This window comes from Podarcis vaucheri (assembly GCF_965113315.1).
Source record: "Podarcis vaucheri genome assembly, chromosome: 15".
Taxonomy (NCBI): Eukaryota; Metazoa; Chordata; class Lepidosauria; order Squamata; family Lacertidae; genus Podarcis; species Podarcis vaucheri.
Window position 1 is genome coordinate 43,406,104 of NC_138753.1, and position 17,887 is coordinate 43,423,990.

The 17,887-nt window shown below is 47.0% G+C and overlaps 1 protein-coding gene and 1 long non-coding RNA gene across 7 annotated transcripts in view; one reads left to right on the forward strand and one right to left on the reverse strand.

Moving 5' to 3' along the window:
* The window catches only part of ADAM28 (ADAM metallopeptidase domain 28), a 74,891-nt gene extending 69,491 nt beyond the window's left edge, over positions 1 to 5,400 (reverse strand). The window contains exon 1 of the mRNA XM_082200303.1: positions 5,241 to 5,400. Within this exon, the coding sequence (XP_082056429.1) occupies positions 5,241 to 5,292 (52 nt within the window). The 5' untranslated portion in view covers positions 5,293 to 5,400. The remainder of the gene's footprint in view (positions 1 to 5,240) is intronic.
* A 796-nt stretch (positions 5,401 to 6,196) lies between these two features.
* Positions 6,197 to 17,887, forward strand: part of LOC309519618 — a 31,986-nt gene continuing 20,295 nt past the window's right edge. For 3 of the 6 annotated variants that reach the window (XR_014213882.1, XR_014213884.1, XR_014213885.1), the window contains exon 1: positions 6,197 to 6,347. This is a non-coding gene — a long non-coding RNA (uncharacterized lncRNA). Of the gene's footprint in view, positions 6,372 to 8,155; positions 8,335 to 13,097; positions 13,124 to 17,887 lie in introns of those variants that run through there. The other 3 variants (XR_014213883.1, XR_014213886.1, XR_014213887.1) reach the window with 3 other exon arrangements.

Sequence of the window (17,887 nt, forward strand, 5' to 3'; positions counted from 1 at the left end):
CTCCCATACCCTCCAACACTTTGAAGCTAAAATCCAGGACGCCATCTTCCCACACGTCATTTTCCCATCTTTTGGTTGCACTGTGGTTTGCCCCCACTCAAAAGCACTTTTTTGGGTATGACACCCCTAAACACACATTTTGGGGTATCATGCCTTGCGGCCCCCAAAAGCACATTTTAGGAGGGAAATCACAGCATGAAATCACACAAGATTACGGCAACCAAAATGGCCGTTGTTGTCTCATGATAAAAAAAAACAGGATGTCTCAGTTGTACCGGGACACTTGTGGGGTATGTCATCGTTAGCAAAAAGGTTCCACCAAATGTTGGGAATCTGTTGGATTAGTTGTGTTTGTTGTTGCTCACCTCAGCAGCCCCACAGGCTTCTGAGAAGGGTGGAGCCTGGTGCAATGGCCACTGATGAAGACAATAATATTCTCCTGTTTGGACACTATGAGTTAGGGGCATTCTAGTTAAAATGTTCCATATGTCCCACACATTATTGCTTTCCTCCACACTCACACCCACATCTCTGCAGGCAGAGCTGAACAAACATATGGGTCACATGTATGCCACCTTCAGTTCAATGGTAGATGAAAAGTGGGATATAAATGTAAGAAAATATGTACCATTCACAGATGTGGATTATCCTCACACATATTCTCTTGCATGCCTAGTTTCCAACCGCTTGCCAAATACTACGGTAACTATATTTATCGTTGCAAAGTTTGCATGAAACTATTGAGTTCAGAACTTCCAGATTCTCTGGTTTAATTTTTTTTTAAAGAATCAAGGTTTTTTGGTCACAGTTTGTTGAGGCCAAGACTGTTTAATTCAGAATTGTTTTTTCTTCAGGACTATTCATATCTGCAGAGATAATGTGTGAGCATGCCTGCCAGGTATAAAGTTCATCCATTAAATTACTACTTTCAGAGACTTGCCTGTATGTTTACCACAGCCCAGACATAAGATTGGCCTTAGGCTATGAAATGCTAGTAGTAGTAGTAGTGACTAATTAGCTTTTCACTGGAAAGCTCTATGCATAGAACTTAAACTCCTACTGAATAACAGGAAATGAATTAGGGAGCAAATGAGGCCTCATCACTACTCAGTGCATCAGAATGCTGGATAACTTTGCCCCAATACACACCCCTTATTCAGAGTGTGTCTCCCACATGCTACAGAAATGGGTCAAAGTGTGCCAGGTGTGCAGCTCTGTGATGGCTCACTTTAAGAAGAGTGTAGCTGAAGGGCAGGGACTTGAAGCCTGCTGGATCAGTTGCATAACTAAGTTTCCCATGGGAAACTTGATCATGTAGTAGATCCCTTTCGATAGTAGTTTTGCCAACCTATTGCTCAGTGCTTCCCAGACCCATAGCATATGGGTGGCAAATCCCCCTTTGCAGTTCCCAAGTGCTCCACAACCAGCTGGGTGCTTGGCAAACACAACGCAAGAAGGACGACCCATTTGTCAGTCATGTGACATCATAATGATGTCAGGTGAGTGGCAGGTGGGTTGTCCCACCCACCTACTTGTCAAAGTTGGTTCACAAAGGTATAGACAGATAAACAATCTGGTCTGCCAGGCCAAAACGACAACAAGGAGGAGGAGGAGGAGGAGGAGAAGAAGCAGTTCCCTGGTGTAGACAAATGACAATAAGATCAGAGGAAGGCCATGAAAATGGAAATAAGCCTGTGAGGAAAGGTTGAAGGTACTGGGTATGTTTAGTCTGGAGAAGAAAAAAAGACTGAGGTGGGGGAGATGAGCGCATTCTTTAAATGCAAGAAGGGCTGCTACTTAGAAGTAAGTCTCACTGTGTTCAATGGGGCTTACTCCTAAGTAAGTGTGCACAGGATTCTTCAGTAATATTCCAGGAGGTGGAATGAGGGGGGAATATAGTAGTACAGTGATACCTCAGGTTAAGTACTTAATTCATTCCGGAGGTCCGTTCTTAACCTGAAACTGTTCTTAACCTGAAGCACCACTTTAGCTAATGGGGCCTCCCACCGCCACTGCGCCACGAGAGCACGATTTCTGTTCTCATCCTGAAGCAAAGTTCTTAACCCAAGGTACTATTTCTGGGTTAGCGGAGTCTGTAACCTGAAGCGTATGTAACCCGAGGTACCACTGTAGTAGTAGTAGTAGTAGTAGTAAATGGCTCTGCTGGTTAGCCTGTTTTAAAAGTTGCTTATTAGCAGACGCAAAAGTCAGCAGTCTTCATTCAACTGATGAAATGATACTGCATTGACACAGACGGATCTAGTGATCAAACGAACCACCCACTGCTTAGAGGGTTTGCCACGTGCTCCATGTAAGTGAAGTATGGACTAGGGACAGGCATTTGGGAATTGTGAATATCACACAGATACTTTGATGGTGGACTCTATCTGGATTTATTCCATCTCAGATGGCATGAGTAAGAGGGTGCGTTATGGATCTTGTTCTCTGTGTGGGCAGGCAGACCTATTTTGGGTATGCCAAACCTGAAGGCAAATTATTCAACAGCAACCTGGAGAACAGAACATGCCAACAACTAACATAGGACTTGATTAGCAGAATGCAGGGTGTGGGCGACTTCACTCAGAGCTATTTAAGGACCCTGGCAGAACAACAACCCCTCATCCTTGAAATAAGAAGTGTGCTGCTGCTTTAGCTGCATCAGCTTGTACCAAACTACAGGGTGCAAGATAGGTGGAACTGCCACCGTTGCATGATTTCCCTGATCTACCCATTTGCAAGCAGTATTGCACAAAATATGGTGTGTGGTCGTTGTGCTTTTCCTCCAGGCCTTCATCACACAACTGACTGTCAGTTGGGGGCATAAAGGTGCACAGTTGTGTTATAGTACACTGGGGTAGAGGACATTTTTCAGCCTGAGGGCCACATCCCCTTCTAAGCAACCTTTATAGGGCCACATACCAGGGGTAGGAGGAGCCAGAGGGAGGTGGAGCAATGAATGCAAATGTTATTTTTGTACTGTAGACTAATTTCTCTGCCATCCAAAAAGCATTATCAGAGTTCAACGATATCAGATTCTCCAAGTGTCCCTATTTTCCAGGGACAGTCCCAGATTTACAGAAGCTATCCCGGTTTCTGATTTGATACTGGAATGTCCCACTTTTCCTTAGGACGTCCCTATTTTCAATGGAGAAATGTTGGAGGGTATGGAGTTATCCAGCCCCCAAGCCATCTGAAGGCAGTCCTGTATAGGGAAGTTTTTTTTAATGTTTAATGTTTTATTGTGTTTTATATATGTTGGAAAGTCAGATGGACAGGGTATTGAATAATATAATATAATATAATATAATAATATAAACAGAACATCAGAGAAATGTTGGAGGGTATGAGATATAATCCAGCACAGCCCAAATACTCAAAGATAGTGTGAAGCAGGTCCAGTGAAATGTATGACCCGAGGAGAGCCTGGGGAGAGTTCTGAGATTTGGAGGGCTGGTCTCAGGCCAAAGGTTCCTGTGGTACATGTTACAAGGAAGAATGGAGAAAGAGGAGGGAGAAGTGGCAGCTAGGGCCATAGTCAGTCTTTCTCACTAGGAGGGCTACCACATTGCCACATGGAACGTTGAAAAATTGAATGGGAAATCAGAAATTTCTTAATAGCAATGTGCCAGCGCCAGGGGTCAGCACTGGCAGGCATTTGCCAAGGCCCACAATCCTGCAGAACACCCACTACCAATTCCTGGAGCTTCCTGACCCTTTGCTCCCCGCACTCCTTGTCATCACTGGCTGTTCACTTAGCCTCTTATGGCATGTAAACAGTGTCCCTAGAGCATGGGAATGGAGCAGGTACCTCAATTTGCCTTAGACAATCATACCAACTGAAGGGAGATATTCATGGGGCCATTTAAGCCTGAGAAGAAGGACTTTGAAGCACAAATGGAGAAGGGTCCAGAGCTGGGGTGTGCATACAAGCCTCTTTCCATAATGACCAAAGGAGTTCAGAACTCATGTTCAGCATCTAAGTATGAACAATGTTTCTTAGCGTGCTCAGTGAGGTTGAAAAGTCTGTATTTGGGCTGGACTAGTTCAGAATGTGGGTGGGGCTCATAGGACACCATCTTTGTGCTCCATATGGGGGCCATTTCCTTCAGCACAGTCAGAAGCCTGGTCATTTATGCATAGCATCAAGAGAGGAACCACACCATCAGAAAAGGTCATCTATTTTGGACTTATCCAAAATACTGTAAATGAATTTTGAAAGAACTTAGAAATTCCCAATAGACCTATTGGTGGCCCATTGAAATCACTGGGGTTTCCTCCTGTGCCATAGTGTTCTGAACATTCCTCTAAACTGGAAAATTGTTTGCATAGCAATCCAATGTACATTTATCAAGAAGGGACTCCTGCTGTATTCAGTGGCCCTTGCTCCCAGCTAAGTGTGTACAGTGGTACCTCGGGTTACATACGCTTCAGGTTACATACACTTCAGGTTACAGACTCCGCTAACCCAAAAATAGTGCTTCAGGTTAAGAACTTTGCTTCAGGATGAGAACAGAAATCGTGCTCTAGCGGTGCGGCGGCGGCAGCAGGCCCCATTAGCTAAAGTGGTGCTTCAGGTTAAGAACAGTTTCAGGTTAAGTACGGACCTCCGGAACGAATTAAGTACTTAACCCGAGGTACCACTGTATAGGATTACAGCCTTACAGATTTAACATTACAATTGTCATTCCTTAATCTTATTAAATGTTTGTTTTTTTTTAGCAAATCACGCACACCACCCTTGGCTCTCACCCACTCCCATGGTTTCTCACTTGATATCGTGCAAGTTTGTGCCTATGATTTATATCTCACCCTTGCAGCCCGTTTAAAACTGAACACACTTTTCCTGTTAAAATGCTGCTTTCTTCCAACTTCTTCCAACCCTCCCTTTCTAGTTTCTTGGAACTCTTCATTCCCAAATGACTGAAACACTTTCTTTTGTTCCCCACTGTGACATTCTCAGGACTTTCCAACTGACATTCTCAAGCTCTGTTTCAAGATGTAAAAAGATAAAACAGCAGAAAAGAAAAGCATCCGCTCAGGAACAGAAACAAAGTCTCTAGGAAACTTTCCTTGGTCCGGCTGTAGAAACTCATCCTGGGTATGTGCCGGCTTGTTAATCATTAAAAACACTGACAAAGCTATAGAAGCTGATCAGGGACTACACAAGTTTTCAAAGTTCTGATGGAGTTTTGCTTTTTGGTTTTGTTTGGCTTCTTTAAAAAAAACCATAACCACCTTACCTTGATGGTGAAGAAGTACCATGCAAGTCGTAACAAAGAGGCCTTTGATCATTTTGGGCAGGGGGTTGATGAGGCGTCGGAGTAGCCCTTTGATTTCAGAAGCCGAAGTGCCAACTTGAGCTGCCTCCAGCCTGCCTTTGACTGTGCAAAGCAAAGAATGACTGCTTCGGCTTTATTCTTGCTGCTACATGAGGAAGTGTTTACCAAAGGTGTTGCTCAACTTCCAAGTTGCAACAGTGCCACTGCAGGGCAGAACTTCAAGCTGACTTACCTGGGGTCAGTCGACAGGTGACGGGTAGTTTCTTGCAAGGCATTTTTCTTGCAAGTGAAAGCCCCAAAGACCAAATTAAATTGGCAATGTCTGAGGTTTTATTTGGCCTGGATGTTAATAGAGCGGGTATTTTATTGGACTTGCCCCCTCCCCACACACCTTTTTTGTTGTTGATGGGGCTATTAAATGTAAAGGAAGGGGAAGAGGACAGCAGAGGGTTCTAATTACTACAATGTTCTGAAAACAACAAATTTTCTAATAAAGTATAGAAGAGTTCAGGAAGTATTTTACTAGGTTCTGGTTATATCACCATTTGTTGCTTGGGGGGCAGGGGAATAAACAATGACAACTTCTGAGGCACCTTAAATGCTAACAGAGTTATCATGGTGTGGATTAAAGACTAGTTGCATCTGGCAAAGCAAGCTCTAGCCCCCAAAATCTTATGCCATAATAAATCTTGTCTTCTTTAATGGACCTCTTTGTAGACTTTGCCACAACAGATTCAGCACAATTTCCCCCCTGGAATTTGCTGTTCATGCATTGTGAGTTCCAGTTTCTGTTGATGTGTGTTTTGGGGGAAAGGGAAGGGCTTGAGCAATAGACATGAGACAAGTCACACTGAATCATTTGACTGCATCAAGGTGATTTCCCCCAACACCCTCTCTTCCCCCCATCTCCAGCAGAAATCTTGGGTGTTCAGGAGCAGGCTCAGAATTAAAGTGGGTGTGAAAGAATGATCAGCATCTGGATCCTAACAAAGGGAAGGTGAAAATCTCCAGAGAATGGGGGGAAAGAGAGGAAAAGATGAAGATCTAGTTTCAGCTACTTTATATCAGGTCTGCAAACTTGAATCTGTTTTGGTGAGAGAGATTCTTTTGTTCTATGATTGTGTGGTAGTATGAACTTTTTAAACACACACACATGTAAACATTAACAATGGTCTTTTGTTCTAAACATAGGTGGCAGGTTTTGGAAGCAATTCAATGTGTGCTTATTTGAAAGTAAATTTCTCTGAACTGAGTGGGACACTTCTTAGTAAAGTTGCATGGGATTGCACTGTATGTTTATTAAATTGCCTTAGGCTTATAGTTTGGTAATATGTTCTTTTTCTCCAAATCTGATTTATTAATGAGCTATGCAGTTTACTAATCTTTGCTGACAGCCCTACTTTATATGGCTACTTAAGGACATGGCTCACATACATTATGTTTGCCCTTTTATGTTATGGTATAATAAAAAAGTAAGGCTGTCATCACGCTGCAGTTAACATGGCTGCCAGCAGGAGGCCATGGCAACTCCAGCATAATGACAGACCAGCAGGCCAGTGAGCAAGCGAGCAAGCAGGTAGCAGGAGGCCCAGGCAAACAGAGTGGCACTTCAGAGAGCAGTTTGGCAAACTACCGTACTCTCTGAAGCACCTTCCATCCTCCATTGAACATTGGTGTTTAAAGGAGAATGGGAAGCACTTCAGACAGTGTTTTGCTAAGGTTCTTTTCTTTAATTCTTTAGAAGATTTATAAACTGCCTGATCAAAACTCTCTCCAAGCAAGAAACACATAAAATAGATAACACACAGTTAAATGCACAAGCCAATTAAACAACCAATGTGTATAAAACATTTCATAATTTATGAAAACAGTGCATATCCCTGTTTATTCTGCTCACATTTTTATTGACATACCCTCCAACATTTCTCAGATGAAAATTGGGACATTTCTCAGTCTCTCAACCCCCCCCCCAGCCTCCTGGACCCTCCAATTTTTGTGCTCCTCACAGAGCATTTCCTATCAGAAAAAGGGCGAGTGCCACCATCACTATGCCAACAGGACACAGCACACATATATTCCACTGTCCTAAGAAAACCCCTTAATCCCTTTATTTTATTTTTTTGTAGATTTACAAAATGAAAAACACACCAATAAATAAATTTTAGAAAGCAGCAGGATTAGGCGCGGATGCACAAAGTATATATATATATATATATGCAGGTTTTGGTGTCTTCGGGTGTCTTCCCGTACACGGGAAGACACCCGAAGACACCAAAACCTGCATTCCTGTACCCGTGAAAATCTACGAAAGCATATATATATATATATATATATGCAGGTTTTGGTGTCTTCGGGTGTCTTCCCGTGTAAGAGTCGGGGTGTCTGTGCGACGTTTCGACGAGGTCTCACTCGTCATCTTCAGGCTGGTGCTTTCGGCTTCTTGTTACTGGAACAGAGGCTCTGTTCCAGTAACAAGAAGCCGAAAGCACCAGCCTGAAGATGACGAGTGAGACCTCGTCGAAACGTCGCACAGACACCCCGACTCTTACACGGGAAGACACCCGAAGACACCAAAACCTGCATTCCTGTACCCGTGAAAATCTACGAAAGCATATATATATATATATATATATATATATATATATATATATATATAATCAAGACTCCTTACACTCTGCTGCACTCTCCCTTTCTTCCCACCCGGGGTGGCCCTGCCCTCTGCCTGCCCCTCAGAGTTGGCACATCATGTGGAGTTGGGCCTTCACAGTGGCAGCCTCTCCTTCTCCTTGCCCTCTTTCCAGCAGCTGCTATGAGCTGCCCGAGAGCAGAGGCCAGCCGCAGCCGCAGCCGTGGAGAGGCCATAGAGAGGCAACAGGATGCTCTCTCACAGCCGCTGCCACATCCCCCATTGTCGCTTGGGACAAGTACTGGCTCATCCTGCTCTCCAAGTTTGGTGGCAGTGGCAGGGGAAAAAGGGACATTCCAGTATCAAATTGGAAGCCATGATAGTTTTGTAATTCCGGGACTGACCCTGGAAAATCAGGACACTTGGAGGGTATGCAAAGTCTAATCTTGTTGTTCCAGAATGACAGAGCACTTTAATCTACTAGGGTCAAAACGACGCTGTAATGGGAATTGGGGTTGCTTGTGCGTAAACTGCAAACTGCTCCAAGCTAGCCGTATAGCTAAAACTTTCCCTGGTTTGACAGCCCTTGAAACACGACTGTCTTAGTCACTGGCAGAATCCGTCAGTGGGCGGGACCTAAATTTCTTCCAACATAAAAGTTGCTTGACTCCAAGTCTCCTCCTAGATTTTCTGTGTGGAAGCCTTCTGCGCAGCGTGGGCGTGCCAAGCGGAGGTCCTGTGCTCTCTCCGCTGATTTCACTGGAAGAGTCTCTGAGCCTCCCCTCCGCCTTACTCTCAGCTTCCCCTTTCTCCCTGGTGTCCCCTGGATTTCTTTCCCCCGGGGAAGCTCTCTCTCTCTCCTTGCTAGTTCCCTCCCCTGCATCACTGGAGCAACTTTCCTCTCCTCTTCCCTCTGATGGCAGTTCCCTGACATCCACCTCCCTCCCAGGGCCCTCCCCCTCTCCCCTCCGTTCCTCGGACGGCGACGCGGGAAACCCCTGGAAGGAGCTCTCCCCTTCCTCAGAGGATTCAAACACCGCTCTCCACCTGTTGCTATCTATTTCCGCTGCCCAATCTCCCCAGTCGGATTCCTCTCCCTCGGCTTCCCCTCCTTCCTCCTCTGCTGAGGCTGGCCACCCCTCAAACTCTTCTTCATCCTCCGTGGTGCCAAATTGCTCTTCCCAGAACCTTCCAAGGGGTTTGGGCTTCCTTGGGAACCTGCTATGAAACTCCTCCTGCAGATACTCATCCCTGATCTCTTCCGCAGGAACCCAAGCGTTTTCCGACTCTGGTTCCCCTTCCCAGGCCACCAAATATTCCACCCTTCTCCCTCTCCACCTTGAATCAAGGATTTCTGCTGCCTGCCCACTGAATTCCCTTTCCTCCACCTGTGGATGCCTGGGGATTTCTCTTTCTCCTCTGTGCAATTCCCACCCTTCCCGGTACGGTGAGAGCAAGGACCTGTGGAACACCGGGTGTAGCTTCATGTTGGTGGGCAATCTTAGTCTAAAGGTCACCGGATTTACCTGCTGCGTTACTTCAAAGGGTCCCAGTCGTCTCGGCTGTAATTTCTTACACCCCCCCCTTGAACGGTAACCCTTTGGTTGACAACCACACCTGATCTCCCACCCTTATAGTCTCCCCTTCTCTTCGGTGCTTGTCTGCCTGCCTCTTGTATACTTCCTTAGCCCTCTCCAGGTTAACCTTAAGTTGTTGGTGTAAAGCTTCCATCTCTTCCACAAATTGTTCGGCCGCCAGCACACTCCAACTCCCCTCCCCCTCCCCTGGGAAGGCCTTGGGGTGACACCCGTAATTGGCCATGAAGGGACTCATCCCCGTGGACACATGTTCAGCGTTATTGTATGTAAATTCGGCCAGCGCTAGCTTTTCCACCCAATCATTTCCCCTTTTGTTGACGTAGCACCGAAGGTACTGCTGAAGTACGCTATTAGCTCTTTCTGCTTGTCCATTGGTCTCCGGGTGTCTGGCCGTCGAGAAGCTCACTTCGTTGTCCAGCAGGCCCATGAGCTTCTTCCAGAATCTGGAAGTAAATTGTCTGCCTCTGGTCGGACAAAACCCTCAAGGGGGCGCCATGCAACCTGAAAATGTGGTCTATAAACAGCCTAGCTGTCTCCTCTGCTGTCACTGCATGCGAGCAAGCAATAAAATGGCACATTTTGGTCATCAAGTCCACTACCACCATGACTGCTGTTTTCCCCCTGGACTTGGGTAAATTGGTCATAAAATCTATGGATACCACCTCCCATGGCCTTTCCGGGGTGGGTAAGGGCTCCAGTAACCCTGCGGGTGGTGCCCTCTCCCCTTTAGCCCTCTGGCAGCGCTCGCACCCCCTTACGTATTCTCTAACATCTTCCCTCACTCTTGGCCACCAGAACTGCCTGGTGACTAGCAACATGGTCTTGTGTTGACCAAAATGTCCCGCCGTGGGGTTATCATGTAGTTGTTTGAGTACTTTTCTCCTCAAGTCCCCTTCTGGTATGTACAATGCTCCCTTATAGTATAGCGCCCCCTCCTTTTCCTCAAAACCCCCCTGATTTTCTTCTGCGTCTCGTATCTCCCTGATTTTAATTTGTGCGTACTCGTCATTCCTCATCAACCCGGTTAGTTCTTGTCTCCTTATCAACACTCCCCCCCCCATCGGTCCTCGGGTATCACATGTCGTGCTTCTGGCTCTCCCTCTCCTTCCACGTAATCTGGTTTACGGGAGAGGGCGTCTGCCCTGACGTTTTCTTTTCCGGGCACATTCTGAATTTCAAAGAAGAACTTGGAAAACTCCTGTGCCCATCGCACCTGTCTTTGGTTGAGAACTCGAGCAGTCCTCCAATATTCCAGGTTTTTGTGGTCCGTGCACACCTGGATCTTGTGCTTCGCGCCTATCAGGAAATGTCTCCAACGTCGAAAGGCTTCATGAATTGCCAGTAATTCCCGGTCATACACTGTGTAGTTCTGCTCTGACTTGTTCAGCTTCCTAGAAAAAAAGGCACACGGCTTCCACTCTGATCGATTTCCTGGCTGGAGCAGCACGGCTCCGACCGCTCTGTCTGACGCGTCTGTTTCCACCCTCATAGGCTTCTGCAGATCCACATGTAAGAGTTGCTCCTCCGAAGCAAACACCCTCTTTAGCTTTTCAAAAGACTCCTGAGCTGCTGCTGTCCATTCAAACTTCTTCTTGCTGCTGAGACAATCAGTTATGGGTGCCGTCAGGTGGGCGAAGTTCTTGATGAACTTTCTATAGAAGTTTCCAAACCCCAGGAACCTCTGCACGTCCTTCCGGGTCTTGGGAGCCTTCCATTCTAGTACTGCCTGCACCTTGCCTGGGTCCATTGCCAGGCCTTTGTCCGACAACCTGTAACCCAGGAACTCCACCTCTCGGGCGTGGAATTGGCATTTTTCCAGTTTGACCCACAGCTGGTGCTCCTGCAGTCTTTTCAGCACTTCCCTGACATCTTTTACATGCTGCTCCTCGTTCTCTGAGTAGATAAGCACGTCGTCCAGGAAGGCCACACAATTCTTGTACAGCAGGGACCCCAGCACGTGGTGCATGAATGCTTGAAATGTGCTGGAACCCGATTGTAATCCGAAGGGCATCACAAGGTACTCAAAGGCCCACAGAGGGGTGAACATCGTGGTTTTCCATTCATCCCCCTCCCTCATCCTTATCAAATTGTACGCCCCTCGCAGGTCCAACTTGGTAAAAACCTTCCCTTCCCTTACCCTGGCCAAAATGTTTTCCCCTCTTTCTCGCGAACCTCGCTGGAGTTTGAAACCCCACGCGCGTGCACTCCTCCAATTTCCATTGGTTCCGCAGGCGGCGCGGGCGGTGCAGGTGGCTCAGGCACGTCTGGAATGCGATTGTCATGCCAACGCTCTGCTCTCCCTTCCCGCCTTTCCAGAGCGCGCGCCTCTTGGCGTACTCCCACAGCAAGCGCCATTTTAGTCAGCTGGTCCATCGATTGCGGGCGGGGCGAGCGGGATAGTTCATCTTTTACCCAAGAGGATAAGCCCTCCTCAAATAGCATTTGTACTGGTTCGGAACCCAGCTCCCACCCGAGTTTGTGGATTAGCATGGCAAATCATGACCAGTACTCTCTCACTGATTGGTTCCCTTGTTTGCACGCCATCAGCTCCTTGCGTGTCACGCTTTGCTCCACATCACTTGAGAACATATGGTCCATGGCGCTAAAAAATTTCCTCAAGTCCTTTAAGGCGGCATTCTCCGATGCCATTAAGGGCCTAATCCATTCTCTGGCCCCGCCTTCCAGGTGCCCTATCACAAAAGCGACCCTCCCCCCATCGTCTACAAAATCCTCATACTGCAGGTCCAGCGCATATTGCACTTCTGTCTTAAATGCATTATAGTCTCTGGGGTTGCCTGAAAACTTCTGTACTAGTCCCGGTACCTTCCTTGCGATGGGGGTGGGCTTCCCCTGGGCATCCTGAGTCCGCCTTTCATCCAGCCGCGCCGCTAGTATAGCCAGTTGCTGCTCCAACTCGAGCGCTGGTTCCTTCCTGGCCCCGTCTCCGGCGCCTGCTCCTCCAGTTTGACTCATGACGCTGCCTCTGCTGCTCTCCGCACAAGCAACGAGGGGACTGACGGATTGCTGTAATGGGAATTGGGGTTGCTTGTGCGTAAACTGCAAACTGCTCCAAGCTAGCCGTATAGCTAAAACTTTCCCTGGTTTGACAGCCCTTGAAACGCGACTGTCTTAGTCACTGGCAGAATCCGTCAGTGGGCGAGACCTAAATTTGTTCCAACATAAAAGTTGCTTGACTCCAAGTCTCCTCCTAGATTTTCTGTGTGGAAGCCTTCTGCGCAGCGTGGGCATGCCAAGCGGAGGTCCTGTGCTCTCTCCGCTGATTTCACTGGAAGAGTCTCGGAGCCTCCCCTCCGCCGTACTCTCAGCTTCCCCTTTCTCCCTGGTGTCCCCTGGATTTCTTTCCCCCGGGGAAGCTCTCTCTCTCTCCTTGCTAGTTCCCTCCCCTGCATCACCGGAGCAACTTTCCTCTCCTCTTCCCTCTGATGGCAGTTCCCTGACAGACGCCGTACATTCAAAGAAATCTTAAACTACTTTAACAGTCAGAGAGAATTATGGGAACTGAAGTGCTAGGCACTGTCACTCTTTGAGGCCAAACTACAGTTCCCAGGATTCTCTTGGAGGTGCCATGACTGTTGAAGTGTTATAAGAGTGCTTTAAAGGTATGGTGTGGAACCGGTGAAAATAAGGGAGATAGATGCAAGATCAAAATACATGTGAAGCGGAAGAGCCACCATGTTGGGATCTTCAACTTCAACACAAAGGAATTTATATGCAGATATGTGGATAACTGGGGTGGTTTGGATGAGGCAGCAGAGCTGGGGGAAGGGCTGCTTAACCATTTCCTAGGGTAGCAATATCTCCTCCTTTACAGAGGACTTAATTCAAAGGAGTCTAGTTTAAACATGAATAAGCAAAAGAATGATAAGAGAACCATTCGGAGGGCCTTGAAATTGCCTGGACAGCAGACTGAGCAGGCACACAGGACCCATGAGCACAGTCTTCCCCCATATGGGGAGGTGTATTATATAATTAAATTATGGTAATTATTTCCAAATTTGTATCTAAATATTTCTAAATTTGCATCTAAATTTGCATCTAGTCTGTGCAAAAGTTATGCAAATCTGTGTCATGTTTATGCTATTTTGGCTGATTCATTTCCTCTTTTGTTGCAAGTTCTGCAGTACAAATATGGGGAACTGCACATCATATTTTCTAAACAGAATCTGGGCAAATCTTTCCTCTTTTCAACCCCAGGATAGGGTGGCAATTCAATAGGCAAGAGTCATGTCATTTTGTCCTCTTGCTGCAGCCAAAGAGGCTGGATGGAGCTCTTCCTGCCTATCAAGTTTCCTTCAGCACTAAATAAACAGGTGATATTTATTTAGGATATTTACATCCCACTTTATAGAGGATCTTAAAGCAGTTTGCTAAATATTCTCAAAAAGAAACCACACTGAGATCTAGTAGATAGCAGGAAAGAAATCTGATCAATTTGATTTGATCCATCCCTGTTCTTGTTTCTGAAATGGAAGCAACTGTGCATTATTAAATTATTCTTGAATTTCAAACCTTGAGCATAGCACAGTTTGCTGAACATTTATTTCAGTTTTTACTTCCCATCTATGTTAATGATTTTAATGGGGAGGGAAGGGGAGCATGAGCTGAAAAATCTGCAGCATTTTCTAAATTCCACTTTATTCCTCACTAGTCGGATCTCACCTTGTGTCCACTGCACTGGATCCATCCAAAACCTAGACCCCAAATGGATTTGCCTGATCCGATTGGGGCAGCCCTGGATCACCGTGGGTTAGATCAGGCCCACCTAGAGTTGTCTGGGGCTGTCAAAAGGGGGGATCCTGCCAGAGGGGATGGGAGAAGAAGATGACACCAAACTGGGAGGGGTGGCTAACACCCCAGAGGACAGGATCACACTTCAAAACGACCTTGACAGATTAGAGAACTGGGCAAAAATAAACAAGATGAATTTTAACAGGGAGAAATGTAAAGTATTGCACTTGGGCAAAAAAAATGAGAGGCACAAATACAAGATGGGTGACACCTGGCTTGAGAGCAGTACATGTGAAAAGGATCTAGGAGTCTTGGTTGACCACAAACTTGACATGAGCCAACAGTGTGACGCGGCAGCTAAAAAAGCCAATGCAATTCTGGGCTGCATCAATAGGGAAGTAATCAAGGGAAGTAATAGTGCCACTGTATTCTGCTCTGGTCAGACCACACCTGGAGTACTGTGTCCAGTTCTGGGCACCACAATTCAAGAAGGACACTGACAAACTGGAACGTGTCCAGAGGAGGGCAACCAAAATGGTCAAAGGCCTGGAAACGATGCCTTATGAGGAACGGCTAAGGGAGCTGGGCATGTTTAGCCTGGAGAAGAGGAGGTTAAGGGGTGATATGATAGCCATGTTCAAATATATAAAAGGATGTCACATAGAGGAGGGAGAAAGGTTGTTTTCTGCTGCTCCGGAGAAGCGGACACGGAGCAATGGATCCAAACTACAAGAAAGAAGATTCCACCTAAACATTAGGAAGAACTTCCTGACAGTAAGAGCTGTTCGACAGTGGAATTTGCTGCCAAGGAGTGTGGTGGAGTCTCCTACTTTGGAGGTCTTTAAGCAGAGGCTTGACAACCATATGTCAGGAGTGCTCTGATGGTGTTTCCTGCTTGGCAGGGGGTTGGACTCGATGGCCCTTGTGGTCTTTTCCAACTCTATGATTCTATGTACAAGCAGCCTACATATGCCTTCCTCTCCCCACCCTCCCAGCCATGTGCTTAGTCACCAGTCAGGGTTTAAACCCAGATTAAGCATGACTCTAAAATAAATGGGGAGATGGAGTTCCAGTCGTGAGAAGCCACCACTGAATAGCTCCAGGACCCCACACCACATACTTCATACTGAGTAGGGACCACCAAGAGAACCTCATCTGCTGCTTTCAAATTAGTGGATATTGTCCACTATACTAGACAACACACACGCACACACACAAAAAGTGATGAAGAAGCTGCACAATCAGAGTAAGATGATAGATACCTGTTTCAGGAAAGCTGCGTCATCTCTCTTCTCACAAAATGATTTCTGTAAACATGAACATGTTTGTGTCAGTCTACCTACGGAGGTGTTTCTTCTTCATGTTATCTCCCATACATATAGTCCACGTTTCATTCTGTTCTCTGGTGAATTTCTGTATTTGGCAAAGCTGGAGGATAATGCCTAAACCCAGTTATGTAGGGGGATGTCCCACTGAATTCAAATGGACCAGTTTCTGAGTAGCCATGCATAAGATCTGAAATTAGTTAATTGAATATTTATAACTATCTTGTTCTGCTGGGGTTGGGAACAGCAAGGGAAAGTGGTGATGAGAACTGTAAATACGATGGCCCAACATAGCTGGTGGGTTTTCCCGTAGACAAATTTATTTATAAGAACTATTTCCAAACGGACAGTTCATTTTAAAAAATCATGGCAGCAGGCAATAAAATCATGAAAACATCATAAAATCATGAAACACAGAACAGATGACCAATACTGAATTAAATTAATTCTTGAAAAGTGCTTGTTGAAATAGGAATATTTTCAGCAGGCGGTTTGTCCGATTTCAATGGGAACAGTGTTCCAAAGAACTGGTGCCACTTTGCTAAAAGCCTTGATATGCATAGAAATCAAACAAATATATGAGAATAATGGGATAGTCAGGAAGGCTTCACCAGTTTATATAGTTATCTGGCTGATGTATAAGGGAGAAGAAGGACCTTCAGGTAACCCGGTCTTGGGCATTTTCTCTCTCTTTATATTGTTGTTGTTGTTTAGTCATGTCCGACTCTTCGTGACCCCCTGGACCAGAGCACGCCAGGCACTCCTGTCTTCCACTGTCTCCCGCAGTTTGGTCAGACTCATGTTTGTAGCTTCGAGGACACCGTCCAACCATCTCGTCCTCTGTCGTCCCCTTCTCCTTGTGCCCTCCATCTTTCCCAACATCAGGGTCTTTTCCAGGGAGTCTTCTCTTCTCATGAGGTGGCCAAAGTCTTGGAGCCTCAGTGTCAGGGAACTGACATCGGAGGAAAGGGAAGTGGTAAGGCTCCCAGAGACTGGGAGAGAGTCAACAGCCAAAGCAGGGACCAGCAGGGGGAGCGCGGGGTCTCTGGAGGAGGATCTCAGTAATGCTGAGAGAGACGCAGCAGCCCAGGCAGGAAGCAGCAGGGGAGAGAAAGGGGTGAGAGACACTTCGAGCGAAAATAGCGGGGAGGTGTCAGAAGCAACTGCAGGGAGACCCATGCTGCGCCGGAAGCTGCCACGTCGTGAGTCCAGGAGACGCGTTTCCGTTAAGGAACTTCTTTGCTGGAAGCGCTTCCGCAGACAGCCACTGTCAGACTCTACTAGTGACTAGAGCAGACATGTCTGAGGAGCTCTGTCACACACAGAGGTTTGTGGGGTCGCACAAACTCTGAAGGGGCACAATTTTAAGCACAAGCAGCTAACCATCCCCTGACAGCAGTCTGACAGTCTCTGTACGCTGCCTGTGCAGGAGAAAGCATCATGAGCAACCCAGTCGGAACCGGAGACGCAGGGGTTGGAGCTGGTCCAAGCTTGGAAGAAAGGTATCAAGCTCTGGAGGTCCAACTTGCGCTGCAGACGGCGAGGCTCGAGGAGAGAAGGGCTCAGGATGCTGACAAAAAGGGGAGAACCACTCAGTTCCCCAGAAAGGTACCAGGATTGGTGCAGAAGTTTGGGGGGGACCCCAAGGATTACCATGCCTTTAGGACTGAGATGCAATATGCTCTGAATGTGCAGTTTGATGAGTTCCCTGATGAGGAATCGCGAGTTGCGTTCGTAATTGGGCATCTTGAGAAGGGGGCGCGGGACTGGGTTCGACCCCTGATGGCAACGCACAACGATATCCTAAAGGACACTATGAAATTCTTTCGTGCAATGGATATCATGTTTTCCAGCGATATTGAGGAAGGGGTGGCACGCAGACAGCTAATGGCTTGCAAGCAGGGAAGCAGATCTGTCCGTGAGTACTGGACTGAATTTACCATGCTGATTCACAGATTGGGGTGGGATTTATCGGCGGCACCCATTCAGATGCTATTTGAAGAAGGTCTTTCTTCAGCTGTGAAAGACGAGCTGGCCAGGAGCCCCAGGGCGGGGTCTATGGATCAGCTGACCAAATCTGCGCTGACCATTGGAGCGCGCCAGGAGGCAAGAGCCTTGGAGAGGCGGGAAGGGAGAGGGGAACGTTGGAAGGAGTTACGCATTCCAGACATTCCTGAGCCAGCTTTCCCGCCGGCAGAGCCGATGGAAATCGGAACAGCCCGCGCGCGCGCAGCTTCAAAGCCCAGTGAGGGGGCGAAGAAGGAGGGAAAGGGAGCCCGGAAATGCTATCTCTGCCAACAGCCAGGCCAC